Here is an 18,268-nt window from a genome sequence, read left to right as displayed (position 1 = left end):
AAAATCAGCAAGCTCTTATGTTCGTGCATCTAGTCACATGCTTATTTTTGTCCAAAACATATTCAGTCCAGATTTGTATTTTTCGAAACTGTGGAAATAAATACAAAATGTTATTACTGTAAAAATAATCTTCCAATCTTCCCATTTTTACCATGTTATTAAGTGTTCAGTTTTCAAGTAGTTCATTTTTTGAAAGCCTTGTGTAATGTAAGGGTGCTTGCCACCAAGTGTCAAGCATTAACACAGGACATGAGAGGAGGGAAGTGAAGGTCTGAGATGGAGAGAGACCATAGTGGGAGAAGTAATGCATAGCACTGCTGTTTTGCACTACAGGGCCTCCCTGGACCAGCCTGCTATCTAGTGCCTACTCAGCTTTTCCCCCACATTGTCTACTGCAGTTTTCTTTTCTTCTCTCTCCCCCTCCTCCTTTGCCCATTTTTTATTTTCAGTCAGTGTTTTTTCCCCCTTTTCCCCTGCTCCTCAGAAGATGTGTGTTGGTTGGTAGTCACTCCAGGCTGCTTCTCCTGGGGCCACTCAGACTCTGTTCAAAGAGCCGTCAGCCACTTGCTGCATTTGCGCCAGTTTTCATTAGGACTCTGGACCATACTCTCAATGTTTTTCCTGTCAGTTAGAAGCAGCATCTGTGAGAGTTGCATCGTAGCACCCTGAGGAAGAAGATTAAATCCTGTGTGGCTGGAAAATATAATACTAGACGTATCAAGGGCTTCTTTGTGAAGACATTAGGACAATGCATAAAAATCTTGTGAATTATTGAGCAATCTATTTGAATGATGAGTGCAATTGTATAATTAGAAAACCAGAAGGAGAAGCTGAGTATTGAACTTATCTTATACTGCAACGTCTGTCTGCCATCTGCATAAGCTCCAAGGAATCCTTAGCTGACCACACCAAAGCTAAATCCAGCGGATAACTTAAATACCACCACCAGCTATAATGTCTGTGTTTATGTTTATTGTTGCGTCAACCCAGTAACCTCCCAGACAAACATAGTCCCTTCCCTTTAGATAGGGAGCAGGGTAAGCTTACTCCTCTTGCTGGTTGTGTGTTTGAGTATGGCTGTTATATTGAGGCAGTACCAGAATCTCAGAGGCTTCGTTTCCAGCCAGGCCTAGCCAGAACCCACAGTTCTATCCATCAGTTATAGAAACCTTAAAAACTGCACTCTGTGTAGACAAAACTGATATAGTATTAAGTAGAAATATTATAGATGCTTACCTTGGCCACAGCAGCAAAAAGCTAAGCATTTATGTGTCTTGTTGAGTATCTGTTGTACATAGGAATACTGTAGTTTACTGCTCATGCAGACATTATGCATAAAGTTACTGTATGTGTTGTGCAGAATGAAACTACTGGTATTTATATAGTTTTTACTGATCTGCTGCTGTCCTCTTGATCCTCCCTAATGACTGACTGGATTTAGATGTATTGATTGCCTCTGCCACTTTGTGTCCCTCTGCGCAGCTTTGTTTTTGTATCAATTCTTTCTGCTCACCTATGCAGAACTAAAAATTGAACTCTTCAGTACAGCCTGCCCATGCCCACGTGTTATTACATGTGCATTAATGTTGATAGCACTTATATGTAATACTTCAAGGATAAAAAAAAAACCCCAAAAAACAGGGCAGACTATGCCTAGTGAAAAGATGTTGGTAACATAATGAACTTCTGGAATGTAAAGCATAGAGGAAGTAGTATGTGTAGTGGAGGGATTTGGAAGCCATGCCAAAAAAAGTGAGATGTATTACTAACTTACATTTCTGACTGGCAGCTTACAGTTGTGATTTAAACAGGCATTTGAACCTGCCATAAAGGCACACACAGTTCATTTGAACATATTGTTGTTTTAAAGTGCAGGTGGGGTGTGGTCTGAAAGCACAACCAATCTAGGTTAACAGGTTTTAGCATATAGTAAAAAGGTTAGTCTAACACCATGATCACAACTAAAGCTCCTCCATCTTTGTCGAGTCTTGATGGCAGTTCAAATACCATGTGCCAAGTGCAGGAATGTGAAGCCAGCATAAGACAGAAACACATCCTAACATCATACTAGTCTCTCCAGGCCTAATTTCCGTTGTCCTTATTTGTCTGTGGTGTGTAGAGGGAGAACTGGGATGGAACCATCAGAAAAGAAAGATGGTTTCATATTTCTACTGCAGTGCGCGGCTCAGTGCACTCAGTTCACTGCAGCATGTTCTCTCCCTGCAGTGCTCGCAAGGGCTTCATTTCAGCTTCACAGGCCCAAGTTAGCTGTACAGTCCCTCGTCAACTAGCTTGTAATTTTGTACTCATATTTCCAGATGGTCTGTAAACCTGACTTGTATTTGTAGTGGATGGTATTTCTGTAGCAGCTCCTGTAGCACCATGTTTTAATGTTAGGGATTGACTATAAGTCAGCACAACTGCATAAAGAAAATATTGGGCAAGGACATGCAGAGTGCTGATTCATTTTCATGCCGTCAGCGATACAGGCAACCTGGGACCATGCATGTCATACTTTATACTAACCAGGTAGTGGGAGGTATGTACTAGACTTAAAGGAGATACTTCATGTATTATTTATACACAAAGGCTCCAATCAAGGCAAAAGGCTTGGTCATGTTTTTATCTCATTTCTTGGGGTACTGTAGGTCTGGAATTTATGGACAGTTTGTAAATTAGTTAAATTAAGAAATATAGCATTATTTGACAGAAAGTTTCAAAATGTTTGTGGTTTCCAGACATACGCTGAAAATCATTTTCAAAGAGAAACTGTACAGCAGGCTCTGTACAACACCACACTTACCTGTGATGATGGGTCAGTGTATTTGCTTGATAGAATGCAAATACGTTGACAAATACAAGAGTCTGACATAATTAAAATCTAAAGCAAGAACCAGTAACTTCATTGTATTGGTTCTTAAATGTATAATGCCCGATATTAGACCTTTGCAGCTGAACTCTAATCTATGTAGGCCCAGTCACAGCAGCTGATGGGTATGGCTTAAAGTTTGATTATAGTGTGTGGTAAACCTCTGTGTGAAAAACAGCTGCAGCTGTCCTAGAATGTAATGATTTCTGACAGCAAAGCTCTCACTTGCGCTTTTAACTTCTTTTAACTGGGATGGGATGGGGTCGGGTGGTGTGTGTGTGTGTGTGTGTGTGTGTGTGTGTGGAAGGGGGGGGGGGTTGTATCAGAAGTTTGCTGTATAAATAGGTTATTTATGCAAATTTCTGTTACCTTTTTTTTGTCTGCTGGCAGCCAGTGACCTGCACCATTTCTGTAATGAAAGGGCCCTTCACAGCTTAACAGAGAGGATAACATTTATAAAACCACAAACCCTCTGTCTGATGATGAGGGTAAAGACGATGCACTGACATGGATTCACATCTTTACACGGTTTTGACTTCCACTCTTTTGCTGAACATCACTGAGGAAGAAGAGGAGATTCCGTCTGAATCCTCTTTGTAGCCTGACAGAGACTACGGTTAGCTTTTCTCCCTCTGCCTAACCAAACTCCCATGTAGGATATCCCCGGCAGTTCTCGTCTGTTAGCCTGTCTCCCTCTTCCACAGCCATCTGCTCGGGTCTGTGTGTGTTTTCTGCAGCTGCCAACAACTACACAACACTGTGCTGTGCTTTCCAGGCCAGCACTGACTGCCTGCTTGCCTTTCTCACATAAACCCTGTCTCAAGAGGGGAATTCACTCAGGCTGGGTGTAGGTGGATTTATGGATAGAGAGCATGAAGAACAGCCTTTTGTGACTCAATTTTGCATTTTGTTTAGAAGAGATTGAGGTGTATGAGACAGGCTAAAGAGAGGCTGTAGAGATGCACATTTTGCATGACTTCTGCTTGTCTTGTACAACATGGAACCATCTCCCCCATCCCATCCAGTCTTTCCTCTCTGACCACTGCCTCTGACCAGCTGTAATGTAATTAGTCTATAGTTTATTATATATATTATATTGTAGCCTGACTTGATTTTTGAAGCCACTACTGATATCAATATTTGACAAGTAAAAAATCTTAAAAAATTCATCGCATATATTTCTTTACGCAAATATATAACATGAACGAACATTTTTGATAAGGATCCTTAAATTAACTTGTAGAAGAGTTGTGACTAAGATCTCTATTGAGCGTGACATTGGATATAATGTTGGGTATTATTTTTGTGATAAGTTACTAAAATTTGCCGTACATTTACACAAGCTAGCAATTAATTGTCAAAAATCGTATGGTACGATTGTAGAATATGCTTTTGTGACATACTGTATAATAGTGACCAATCAGGATGTTATTCACTGAAGTACTATTTTTTATTCTCAGTTTCCCTGGAAGTCCATGTATCTTGTTCATTTGTTAGAAAAGTTTTCTAAGTGTTTAGAAAAGTTAAAAGAACACATAGGCTCAACAAAACTTGTAAGCTTCACTTCTTCTTCCACGTCCTAGCACATGAATGTTTTAACAACTAAAAGTCAAATTGTGACCAAGTCGTTATTTGGAGAAACACCTGTGTAAGCTAGATGACGGACCTCAACAAGCCACGATGAAAGTTGAATACCAAGTACTAAAATGTAAAAAAATTTTTAAGTGCAATAAATTGGTTCATGGAAATGGATGACTAATGATGATGTAATGATCCTGATCATAGTCAACTATCAAGTAAAATAATCCTGACTGTATTAGCTAATTAAGATATAGGGTATTTTTGTGCTAATGTGAAATATAAATATGTGCATCATAGGCAGAGATTAAGGGACAAAGTGCAGATATTATGTTTTTCTTTCTCTTTTTATTTAGGCAAATAAAAGGAACACTGCACATTCATGTGTGGTGTATTACAATGAAACAATTTGAAATGACATGTAAACGTACAATTGGCAAATATATAAGTCTTGATGCTTCAGGCCGTGTTCCAATCAACAAAAACACTACATCAAAAACGCAAGGGGCTGCATTGTTGTGGGCGTGTTGCTACTTGCTACAGGGTACTGGTGAGAAGATAAAATACAAACCAAAAAGTCAATTTTGATGGCTCATCAGGCACCTAAAACTGATTGATACCTCCTTTGTGCCAAAAAACATTGTACCTTTATTAAAATAAAGAAATTTTAACAGGAGCAGATGACAGTTTCAAGTCATTTGGAGATGGAATACTTCTCTTAACAGCAACCATAGTAAATACTTTTTAGCTTTTGATGAATGTATGCAACGGTCACTGTCTAAAATTTTTGTTACAGCCATTGTTTTTCCTTTTCTATTCTCACGTCGTAGAGTTTTTAAATCAGGACCCGAATGGTTGGACACAGGCAGGAAACAGGACACTTGTACTCGAATATCAACCACTTTCTCTCCCCACTTTTCTTTGTACTTCCTCTCTTGCACTCTGTCTGCAGTTTTAATCTGCAAAGTGCACCTTGGCCCATTAGTGCAGTAAATCTGTGCCCTCTACCTTGAGCCAGGATGAGTCTGTAGTGTACCGCATTGCTGCAGTCAGCAGCAGCACACTCTCAAACTGCAGCTCACTACAGGCAGCTCCGTGAGACTGGTGTATTGCTCCACAGTATGCTACAGTCAGTGATCAGGTGTAAACACAAGTGTTTTGCGCAGTATCTAAATAGGTTAAAACAGCTGATAACCTACTACAATAAACTGCAGAAAGGGCAAAAGTAGGCACTGGAGCCTGGAGGCCCCATGTGGTAGGTTTCCTAATTTATGCAGCCATGCGCTAATTGGACAGGTCAGGTTCTACTCCACTGTTCAGTTCAAATGTGCTCCACTGTAGGATTAGTTTTGTGATATAATGGAGCTGGCATTTGCCTTATGTTAAAATCTGGGATGTTGACCATTCAGTGTTCACCTGATATAATGTATTTAGCATGATTCTTTTTTTATGTAATTGATCAGAACTATAGTACAAATTGACTCAGGCAACAGTAACACAAGTTGTATGTTTTTATTGTGTTGGTGAATATTATTATGTCTGGCTTGTTATCCATATAGAAGTCATTGGTGTCTGCTATTTGGATCAATATCATGTCCTGGCTGTGTAAAACTTGACTGCTTCCGTAATTTCCCTTTCTTTCTGCTTTCTTTTTATATTGTTAGTCGAGCTTCCAGCAATGTTGATAGAGCATTGGTTGTTAGCTGTTTAGTTGCTACTATGTGCCAAGGTTATAGCCTCACTTACATTAGTGTTGTCCATTCCCTTTCTGCACAATTTGCTGAAAATTATTTTTTTTAATGTTCTGTTTTACTTAAGGTTCAAGCTACTTCCTAACAAATATGGCTACTCTCATTCTGGGACTTTTTCATCTTTATCCTGAACATGTGCTTGGTTACCTGTGGTTCTCGATTCAGTGGACAGTTGGTAGCTGAAAGACCATCGAAGGACAAAACCATTCTTTCTATGTATTTTACAACTGTCTTTGCTTCATCAAATTGCTTGTTTTGTCCAACAAACAATCTGAAATGTCAAGATATTCAGTTTATTTACCAAATGAGACAAAGAAAAGTAGCAAATCCTCACAGATGCTGGACCTCAGGAATGATGTTAGGAAAATATTGCCCAATCCTAACACTGTTGCCTTATTAAGTTTCATAGGCTTTTTAGATCCCAGGCCTTGCCAATAGTAACCTTTTAGAAACACAGAATGAGGTGAATATTCTGCTATTTCTGTCTGAATTGGTATCAGCCTAAATACCCTAAATCCTACTAGGAACAAATGACTATAAGAAGCTTTTTTTTTTTTGCAAGAAAAGTATGCCTTTTTAGCCCCCCAGCCAACCCACCATGTCATCTAATCCCCCCAAGTGACAAATGATCCAGTAGAACTTTGCTGTGCTGTGTAGTAGATCTACTGCCGTGCCATTTACCCATCAGGGTCATGGCATCATCATCACCTGATAGCAGCGATGACCTGTGTCCCATCGCGGCATGATTGAAATGAATGGGCAGTGAGCGTTAAATGAGTCCTTGGGAACATGGGACTCCTTATATGCTGCCTGGAAAATTGATGGGAGGAGAAAGTCACCTTCATGTTATCACTGCAATGTTGGTTACGAACCATGACTCACGTGAGTGCAGCCACTGGTAAAAACGGGTAGCAATGGGTGCTCAGCAAACAGCTTTGTCAGGGTAACATAGATGCCACTCTCTCTCCGCTGCTCTTCTCAATTTATTTTATCAATTACAGTAAACTGGGCTAAAACATCAGCAGTGTCGCCCTCCTCCTTCCCAAGCAATGGTGTTGACTTGAAATGTTCCGATAAGGTATTTTAAGTGTGTGTTAATGGCATCTGTGTACACCTAACCACCTAACCCCAACCCTCATTGATGCCAAGCTATCTTGCTGTACCCCTCTCTACAGCAGTGGCCTGCTTCTTGGGCAGACACTATGAATTATTCATAGAATCAAGTCGCTCTAAGCAGTGGATCGGCTACGGTTTGCTGTCATGTACGCACTCATGTACAGAATACAGCAGCCATAGGATGATGAAGTACCATCAAGCTCTTTATATTTACTTATATTTAGTGTGTGCTGCTTGTTGTTTCTGCCTGGCTTTTTACCACAATTTACAGTAGTGTTTTCTGTGTTGTGATGTGGTTATCCTTCTGTCTGAATAGGTAGTTGTTCAGATTATTCCAGACTGGTATCCATAGCCTTTACTGTGAAAATGTTAAAATCTCAAACCCACAGCTGTGGGAAACTACAGAGGTTATGTTGGTCTGATGTTTTATTCATTCATCTCATGTCCGCAGAATGAGGACATCACTCCATCTAGTGGTGGACATATGTAGCAGTTGTATGAAAAAGGAGATAATGTGTCAATCTCAATTAGCCCTCTTTTCCTCACTGATGTTTTCAATCTTTTGCTTTACTAAATATAGTTTTATGTTTAAGTGTAGTCCCACATTACTAAGTAATGTGGGACTGATCATTATCAAACATGCTTGATATTTTCATGGGCAGTGGTAAAACTACCTTGCTGAAAATTGCCACAAACACTTGATGGATGGAGGGCTGACCTACCATAGCCCAAGTTTAGGGGAACACTGAGGATGTATTGGTGCGGAAATAAAGACCACATCACTGACTGACACACGTGTGTCTGCCTCTCTCTTTCTCTCTGTCTATCCTTTTCATAGACTCTTATCAGTGATAGACTGTACCCTGTGGTCCCATTCAAAGAACACAATCCCAGGCAGGCTGGCCACACCCCCCCCCTCCTGCCTCCATGTATCCTGAATCTACCACAGACTCCCCTGCTCGCCTTTCCCTCCGACAGACTGGCTCACCCGGCATGATCTACAGGTGAGTTGATGGACACCCAGTATGCACAGACATAACACATTTCTGTACATTTGCATGTACACCCAAATGCCAGTTACTGAAGATGTGTCAATTGGGAGACTGTTTTGATCAAAATTTTAATTCAAAGTGTCTACAATAAATAATTTGCAGGAGTTAATTTAATAATCAAGCATTATCATGCTAATTCTTCTGAGTGGTGTACAATGCACAGTTTGGAGAAAAAAGAAATTTGAGTAAGCTGTTTGCATTTTGTATGTGACTAAGACTTTGAGCAGAAACTGTGTGTTCACTGTTTTACTGTTACTTTGACTACTTAATCCAGGCAGCAATTAAAGTTGAAATGTTTGGTTAACTACTGTTAGGCCACCCAGTGAAATGCTTATATTAAGTATGTTGTGATCTCAGCAAAACAAAAAAATATTGACAGCAAAAGAATTACTGAAGAGCAAGTACACAAACTATCTCTCTGTCACATGTACACATGCATACTTAACATCACTACATCATGACATTGACATTGTGATTCATGTTTAATCCCTGGATTTTTAACCATTACCAGTCTAACCCTAAATCCTACCTAAACTTTACCTAACTCTAATGAAGACAAAAATCATTTTGGCTTATACTGAATGCATTTCACAGTGTAAAGAAATTAATGGCACCAAATATACCTGCTGTACCTTCCTGGTAAAGTCTGAAAATGGTCCCCCAAAGTTTTCACATTGGCAGATGCACTCAGACATATCACAGCATTTTAAATTTTCACTCGCCTGATTGTGCATTGTGTTTACTTAGTTGGAGCAGCAGTATGGACAACCATTGCTAATTTGTACGGATCATTGTACATATCTCGCACTCTGATGTTTCACCAGCATGCGGCGCCAGAGACTCAATCAGCTTGTATCATTAAAAAGCATCTGTTCCACTCCTTTTCTCAAGCAGCTTTATGGCTGTGTTGCACATTGCCTCAGTTATGGCCAGATGGGACCCTGCGAATGCTATTGGAGTCTTGTCTTTTGTAGACTTGAGTAATATAACAATGAAAGTGGATTTTGATCTACCTTCACTGGGAGATCTGTGACATTAAGACTTAGTATAGCAGCCTGTTATCAGCACATCAATGCCATTCAGAATTTCCCTCATATTAGCTCACATGACTACTGTTACACAGTTTTTCATGCAAGTCATTGCATAATGTCTGTTTTTAAATATACTAGAAGATTAATATGGGCCAGCACCTTCTTCAAGGGCATCATCAAACATTAGATGGTGTGGAGTGTTGCTTCCTTTGTGAATGCAGAAATATAGTTCTTAAACATATCTGAGCAAACCCTATAAGAATTTTCTGTTTTAGTCTTTGCTTAACTCTTGGTATTTTGCATTAGTGTATGTTTAATTGATTAAAACATCAATTTTATAAAGCATATTGGTCACTTATTGTTCTACTACTATAGCACAGAGAACATAAGATCCATGCTTCTTTTTAACATCCCTGTGGTAAGTATGTATGTTATGAGGTATATTTTGTTAATTTGCTGCACAAGTCATTTGTGTGTCTTTCATTACGTCTTTTTAAATCATTTAAGAGAAGCACTCCATATGGAAGATTGAACAAAGCAAGAGCTCTACTAAAATCTTTTTCATTATACCTAGGAACTTGTGCTTAATGAGTGATCATGACTTGTGTGTGGCATACATTTTTTCAAGACTTCGAATGGAGTGCTGTTAAAAAAAATCCAAAAAAATACACAATCTTGTAATGTATATCTAAATTGCAACAATATATAAAAATATTATGAAATAGTTTTTATCCATATGAAGTTTGATCTGAAAATCTTGCTGTGAGATCAGGTAGTTAGATGTAATTTAGATGCAGGTTTGTACATCAGTTTGAGAAGTCAGAATGTATTCTAAGAGATCATTTTTTTTCTTTGTTATTTTCAAATCTTGAAAACATCTGGAAGATTGTTATTGTATTGTCCTCAGATATACACAAATAACTGCACTTTTCACTTCTAAAGCAGTATTTCTATTTCCTCCTCCTTTACTCTTCCACATTTTGTTTTGTCTGTGGTCAACGTCCCTAATCACCTTAGCGTTTGCATCTACGTTTGCGCCACTAATAACTTCTTCCCCTTCCTTCTTTTATTAACCAAACCTTTCCTTTTTCCTCCTTTCCCCTGATGTCTTCAGCGCTCGTTATGGGAGCCCCAAACGACAGCTGCAGTTCTACAGGTACTGTCTCTGTATCTGCCAGTTTGTTTGAGCAGGTTGCATTGTTTGTTTTGTGTGTAAAGTATGTATTTTTTTATGTTTGTGCACTATATATTTATAACATTTTTTGTTTTGTTTTTGTTTTATTTCACTGTAGTAACCTTGCTGTAGAGACTTGCTGTTCTGTCATTTAAAATCATACATCCATTAGTAAACCTCTGCAGCAGATAACACTTATCATCTACTATTTAGCTGGCAATGCACTATACAGATTAAACCTGATAGGGGTGAAGGTGGATTTTGTTGCAAGGTTGCTCACAAAACCTTCGAATTAACAATAACTGACTGAGTTCGAATGTTATTTCCTTTTTTTCACTTTTTTTCAGCAGTGACACTTGAGACACCCAATGTTATGTCAAATAAAAAGCTTTTTACTGAACTGATTGCTAGACACTTTATTTGTACTTTGTGACGATCAAACAGATAGTCATTGCTTTTATTCATCATTTCTTTATTAAAGCGTATCTTTACCATGGTCTGTCTTGTTCTAAAAGCCAGAGAAATAATTTTGATCAGCATTGGGAATGAGATGATGTTCTTTTTACGATAGCTGAAGCCCACTCATCCAGTAGTCTGCTTTTAGATGGTCAGTCTTTCTGCTGCTTTAGACTGGGGTCATGTTTTATGGTCTTATATCAGGCCTTTATTCTGCTGATCCAGTTATAAAAACCCTGACTATGTGGATGTGCTTGTAATGAGCTCACTATTGGATTTTTATCTTGGCGCCTTCCACATTTCTGTCCTTTTCAAGTGCAAACCGTCCCACTAGCTGCTCCCCTGGCCTACATACGGGAGGATCGATTAAGCCCCTTATCTCTGTCACTCTATCACTCTGAAAGCCTCACAGACTGATGCTGGGAAGGGAGGTATTACTGTTTTCTGTGTCATCTCAACATTGTAACACACATGGACTTAAACACTGCAAGCACGATGGCTACCAGCGTGAAAATAAACTCTGAAAGTTGTGTTCCAGTATGAGAGAATCTAAGCATTGCTTTGACTTCTCTCTGTCTTGCCTTTACAATGATGTATGTTGTGTACATTTTGATGAAGTTATCTTTTTCATTATGTTTAGTGTTGCATGAGTTGTGGATCCATATTGTTTTGTAACTATGATTTGGCCAGTTCAGAACCAATTCATGTTAGCCTTTATGATTCTGTACTAAGAATGCTTTTAGTTAAGTATTTCGGGCTCTGGCTATCGTTAAACCACTTTACAGTATTCATGGGACTGAGTGATTTCCTGACAGTGAGGGTCGTTGACTTTTGACCACTATATGTCTCTTATATATAGATCAGGGAAAAATAGGTCATGTAAAAAAATTTTATAGCAAGTGCTTCATGTAACGATTCAAGGAAGGATTACAGGTGTTGCAGATATATGAACAGTTTAGCATTTTTATGGCTCATATTACAACCCCTTCACATCACTATTTTTGTTGAAAAAAATATTTTTAGATTTAACGTTACTTTCAGTATCGGACATGCACTGTACTGTTGTAAGCCACAACTTGACTTAGAGAACTTAGCTAGGTGGTACCAGCTTGGTAAATTACTAAGTTTATATGTGAAGTTCATTTTCAGGTTTTAGTATGTTTTGAGCTCATGTAGCTGCTATTAAAGCAAACTCTGTTACTAGGAAACATTTGTAGTGTCCAGGCAGGGCTGGACATTAAATTTGAAGATCTCTCTTAGCGCTGCAATCATAATGACCAACTCAAAGCTGGTAGTTCATGTGCACTTGGGCAATGGCAGCATATCCAAACTCACCTGCTATTGTAATTAATATACACATACCACATTATGTGCAAGAGGGTAGAGTGAGTATATACAGTACAGGAGGGTGTCGTGATTAGCCATCATCTTCTCAGTGGCATCACTGATTTTCATATATCATATCTTTTAAAAAAGCTTTGAATTAAGTTTTCTCAGAAAAGACATTTTAAGGTATTAAAAAATATCAATTTAATATAAAAAAGTCAAATATTTTCTCTTGCCTGTTGTAGGCAGTGATGTTAGTTATAAATATTCTTCTATCCAAATGCAGACTGTTGGGAGATGTTACACACCTATAAACTAAAAGTGGAATTGTTCTGACAGTGGATTGTGCATGCAGGAGGCACTTCAATCCTTTTTTGTGGAGTTTCAGCCAGCACAATCAGACCTGTAGCAAACACTGTCACTACTGCTACATACGGTAGTTTGGAATCTCATCATCTTATACTGGGCAAGTGTCGATTTTAGCAAAGACCTAATTGGGAAGTTCTGAAAAAATGTTACATAATAGTTAATAACTTAAAGCCATATTGTCCCTACTGGTTTTCCATCATTCTTTCATACTTTGGCCAGTATGACTGTGAAACAGTTATTAGGCAGATGATGTTCTTTTGCGATTTTAGTGTATGTTAAGGTATTGATATGGATTACATAATACTGCTTAAATCAGTGACTGTTACAGTGCAATGTCAGCCACAGCATTGAAGCTGGCCACGGGATTTAATGTTGTGGCTGATCGGTGTATATTTGAATAACTTATACAGATTTTTAACTGTCCATTAGGGTTTTTATTTATCGTCAGAGATCACGATAAAATGAATTTGGACTTTCATGTAAGTTCATGGGATACTTTCCTCTGTGTACCAAATAATGACAATATAGAGTAACTCCAGTGGACTTATTCAGGTGGTTGACAGTTCTGTGTTTAAAGTCATTTTTAAGTGACATACTCTGATTCTGACCTTGACCTGCAGAAGAAGCATGCATAACCAGTGTGGTTTTTATAATGCCATGGTTAGAGAAGACTTGAACATTCTTGTTGGTTTGTCTTTTTCCATGTCTGTGTGCGTGTGTTTGTTTGACACTGTGTGTTTGTGTGTGTGTGTCATGTTCATAGAACACTCAGGCCCTCTTTGTCCAGCTCTTAGTATTCTTTCCTGTGGAACAACAATCAGAGGCTTTTAGTGCAAAAGCTTTGGTGAATAATTCAGGGCTGATATTATTTGCTGTGGTTAGCAGAAACAAGACGGGCCACTAAATGACATAAATGGATTTCTTCCATGAGATCTCACAGGGAGGGGAGGAGGTGAGGTGTTGGTTGTGGTGATAGAGTATGGTCCAAGTGGTGAAGGGAGGGAAGGGATGCACTCTCTTATTCACTAATTGGTTTAGATGTTTCTCAGTGAGACACTCCCAGTTTGGGTGGACCTGCTTTATCACTGTCTGCAGTGTGTGTTTATAAGAGCAGACTGGCACCTCACAACCTCGCTCATGAGCCGACCCCCAAGAAATCGGGTGAGTTTGAGGAAAGATTTTCACTCATGACCACATCAGGAGTGTGTTTGTTTGCGTGTATGTTTAGTGTGTGAGGGGTTGGCAGAGTGATGAGCTGTGTGTGCGTTTGCGCGTGTGCGTGTGGATGCATGCTGCCTAGCTTTAAGTCTCCTATATTTGTGTCTTCTGTCCCTATGCGAGAGAACCAGCTGTTTGGGAGAACTTAAATGATATAAAATAATATTAAAATAATACAGAATTTATGGCAGGGACCCGAGTCATGTAATTTCATGTCGTGTTATGATGGCATTAACGGTATAGACTAATTTTTTTATTCAATATTAGAATTTTGAACAGATACTCTTGGTATTATTTACAGTCTGTATAAAGTAATCAATACAAGATGCGTTACATTTAATATTATTTAATTACAACAAAAAAATCTTAGTTTTAAAGGTGGGTTGCTGTCAGTGTGATAGTGGCTCTGAAGGTGCTGTTCAACTGTTTTATTTGTCAATAGACTTTTAAAGGATTGATATATCTTAGACCTTACAGGCAGTTTCAAACCAGCAGTAAAATATATTTTCCTTATTCTCAGGTGGTTACAAAGAAGGGGTTGTGGATTGAAAGTGACCCAAACTGAGAGTAATTTTTGTTAAGAATACAAATTAAATTGCCTTTATTAATTTGCTATTTTGTAAACGTCACCTCTGTTCCGTCAGGCCTGAAACTCTTCATCATGTCTTATGTAAATATTTTACAAATGTGGTTATAACTGCACAATTTTCAAATCATGAACATGGATATGGAGTATGCCACATTGAGATATACTGTAACTAAGAAAAAGATTATCCTAGAGTGTAGTCTCAGCATGTGTTTGAATGATTTTTCATCTGTTTTTTGTTTGCAGACAAAAGTTTGTATGAACAGATTCTACCATTTATTTACAATTATTATTATTTATGAATTATTTACAATTATTATTTACAATTGTTTTGCAAAAGAATCATTAAACTTTTCTGTATATTTTTATTCTGTCAAAGATATAAAATTTAGAATGTATGTGTATGTAATGCTATCTTTAAATAGCATTATTCTGCAGGTCCAAGTATCATATATTAAGAATGTATGAATATAAAATCGCAGTTTCAACATTATACATTGCCCTTACCAAGGAAGAAGCTTTGTGGTCAGTGCTCTCTAGTGCGTTTTGCTTTAAGTTGCATTATTGTAGTGAAGGTGGAACTGACACAGTGTTGCCCTATTGATTGAATTCAGAACAACACTCTTTGAAGAGATGAATTACGGAGGAATCAAATCATTTAAACAAAAATAAGTCTGCATTTAACAGAGGAAGGATTACTTAGTGGTTAAAACAAATACTTCTTGGACGGAAAACACAGTTGGTTTAAGCTCTCTAATCGGCTATAAAGACCTTACATATGCATGTTATGCATATTATGCATATTATACAAATTCATATTATGAAGTTGTTTCCGGATTCTTTTAGAGCTTTTTGTGCCTTTTTTTGTTGGATACACTCAAATTATATTATGGACTACTCTCCATTGTAGTCCAATCACAATCAGAAGTGAGAACAGGAACAATGTCCCCTCCTGTTGCTTGGTGCATGTTTGAATGCTTCCCCTTTGCAGATAGCATGTGCCCTCTTTGGTCCTGCTCCTTAATCACCAGCAAGTCATCTGAATGTTCCCTGTCAATGTAATCCTGCCATTGTGTACCTGTCAGGGGAGGGTGGTGCTGGGCTATGTTGTGCGAGTCTTGATCACACGACGCATGGTCGTGTGCTGCCCCAAGCAAGAGAGCGGTTTCTTTATGGGAGCAGGTACTATTTAAGCAGGTGGCTGTGTCCTGTTGGCTCTTCGCTCTGTCTGTGTCCCTACTTTATTCTTCACTGCACGGACTGTCTCAGCATCATGGGGGGGGTACGCTGGTGTCCCCAGGGGTGCTCCTGGCAGGCGCAAGTCCAGTTACTGTCCTCCCGAAAACCTGCAGATCCAAAAACCAGCAGCGCCAGGCGGCGGTGTTCGAAAGAGCAGCAGCAGCGGCAGTGGCAAGATGCTGTCTATGTCATACAGCGAGAGCATCCGGAGTGGGATCAACCGCTACCACTCAGACCAGGGGCTGAATCAGCCACCGGCCAGGCCCACCGACCAGGCTGAGCTACAGAGACTCCGTGAACAGAGAGTTGCCGCTCAGATTAAGAACATGGAAGACTTTCTGAAGATGAATGGCCTGGCCCTGGAGGAGTGTGTGTCCTATCAAACAGGCATGAAGTACAGGTAAGAGAGGGGGAAAGCTTTACTGGGACTCAGATACTCTGGAGACCTGGATAGGTATGGGTGCTAAAATCAGCAGGTGAGAGCAGCTTTGCAGTCGAGGGTGGTCAGACGCTTGAGGTTCCATTGAACAGGTGTGTGAGATCGCATAGTTTTTGTTAGTGTTTTTTGGTTGGCCTTAAAAATCAATATTTTGTACCTTTGCTGTTAATTTTGTTTAGATAAATGCTGTCATCAGAAACAGATGAGCAGTAGGAACATGTTAATCTGGCTCTTCTTTGTTAACATTACATTCTTGCTCTGTTCCATGGTCAGACTGCACTCAAGCAAAGGTACTGGGGCTCAGGTTTTATTTTAATTATCTAGGTCGGTGGCACATTTGCCCAACTACATGGGAAGGACAGACTGCCCCGCAAGGAGTTACCTGGCCCCTTAAAATCTCACTCACTTTTCTTTTTTTTTCCTTTTCCCCTTGATCATGTAGATTGTCTCCCTTCTCCTCCAGCTATGCTTTCCTTAACTGTACAGAGAAGTCGGCCCCATAAAGACAACCATAAATAAATACTTTTAACTGTGATCAAAACAGAACTGGGAAATGCCGATAATATACATGTCGTAATATTGGATTAGATATTGGTTATGATTCTGAATGTCATGATAAATGTAATTTAGGTTTAAGTATTGGCTATAACAGAGTCAGTGTTTTCAGATCTTTTGATAATCTTGTAACTGAAGTGATAATTAACACTAAATGCCTTCTTAACAAGTGAAAACTATGTATCGCCAAATTCTGTGGTTTAGGATTTTTCAGATAATCTAATGGATTTGTGTTCCTCAATGGGTTGAGAACATTTTTCCATTTTTAAAGCTAAATAAAGAATTTAAAATCTCATTCTGTTATCTGAAAAATGCTTTGTCACAAAGCTGAAAATAAGGCTGTTTATCTTAGCTCATAAAAATGCAGAATATTGTCACATTATCATCGATCCTACATCAAGATGCTGTGCCAAAAATATCATGGTATTTGAATTTGTCGTTACCCCAAGCTTTAGTTCAAAAGTTGAAAGTTTGATTGTTTATAGATGCATTTCTAATAAATATGAAATGCACCACCTAGGCAGAACAAGAGAGAAACTGAAACATTGGCTCATTTTGTCTGTGGCATCAACCCAGTGACAGAAACCAAACAAGCTATTTTATGGATTGTTGCTGTTGAGCCAGTGCAGCAGGGTTAGCGGCTGTTGTGTTGGCTAATAAGGCCTGTTAAGCTGATGTCGTTATTGTTATGGACAGGGATAGCTTTCATCACACACAGGCTCAGCTGCTGTAGTTTTTGACTGAGACCAGTGACTAGGACTATGGGTGGCTGCTGTTACCATGTCTGGGGTGACCAAGTTTTACTGTTGTTTGTAGGCAGTGTTGTATGACACCAGTGATGGCATGATACTTTGCCCGTAGTTACCTCCATGGTGTGTAAAGCTCAGTCACTGGCCCATGATGGACTTGGGTGCATCTTTGTGAGCGTGCGTGTAGAAAGGGAGGTTAATATTGCAAAAAGCATGTGTGGTTCTTTATTTACAAACCTCAGAGACCCTCTTACAGAAATTGTCGATGCTGGTTACACAGCATTAACACTAAAGCTTTAGGCTTTACGATTAGAGTCATTTTGTTGCTTCTGTTCATCTAGTGGCTCTATTAACAAATCTAAGTGTGATTTATCATATTGTTTTGCGGTGTTGTATATAATTATACAATGGTATTACAATTATACATTGGTATTGCTTTACCATAGGTGTATTAGCTCATCTAGCAGTGGAAATCCTGCCAGGATACCTTGATTCGTGTATCGTGATCACCCGCTATTCTGTAATTAGTGCAGTAATACGGTCAGCAAGTACATGCAACCTCTGACTCAAACGCATCATTATTTCAGGTGTGTGGTGAGGAAGATGGGCCAGCATTGCTACCAGCCGCATTTAGCCATTCTTTGAAATGCGATCACCTTTTCCTCAAACTTGGCTAAAAAGGTTTTACTGTAGTCACCCTCTTTTTGTTTTTTTTTAACTCTCCTACTTGCTCACTGCTCTGCACACAAACTTGCATACA

The 18,268-nt window shown here is 39.0% G+C and overlaps 1 protein-coding gene across 6 annotated transcripts in view; it reads left to right on the top strand.

Annotated features, from left to right (window-relative positions):
* Positions 1-18,268, top strand: part of kcnab2a (potassium voltage-gated channel, shaker-related subfamily, beta member 2 a) — a 76,935-nt gene that overhangs the window by 19,413 nt on the left and 39,254 nt on the right. For 4 of the 6 annotated variants that reach the window (XM_040158789.1, XM_040158791.1, XM_040158790.1 and 1 more), the window contains exons 2-3: positions 8,153-8,318; positions 10,512-10,553. In XM_040158789.1, coding sequence (XP_040014723.1) covers positions 8,242-8,318; positions 10,512-10,553 — 119 coding nt within the window. In that variant the 5' untranslated portion in view covers positions 8,153-8,241. Of the gene's footprint in view, positions 1-8,152; positions 8,319-10,511; positions 10,554-13,859; positions 13,884-15,878; positions 16,166-18,268 lie in introns of those variants that run through there. The other 2 variants (XM_040158788.1, XM_040158793.1) reach the window with 2 other exon arrangements.

The sequence above is a fragment of the Xiphias gladius genome, chromosome 21, assembly GCF_016859285.1.
Source record: "Xiphias gladius isolate SHS-SW01 ecotype Sanya breed wild chromosome 21, ASM1685928v1, whole genome shotgun sequence".
Classification (NCBI taxonomy): domain Eukaryota; kingdom Metazoa; phylum Chordata; class Actinopteri; order Istiophoriformes; family Xiphiidae; genus Xiphias; species Xiphias gladius.
Note: the sequence above shows the minus strand (reverse complement) of the source record. Positions and strands in the feature narration are given on the sequence as shown.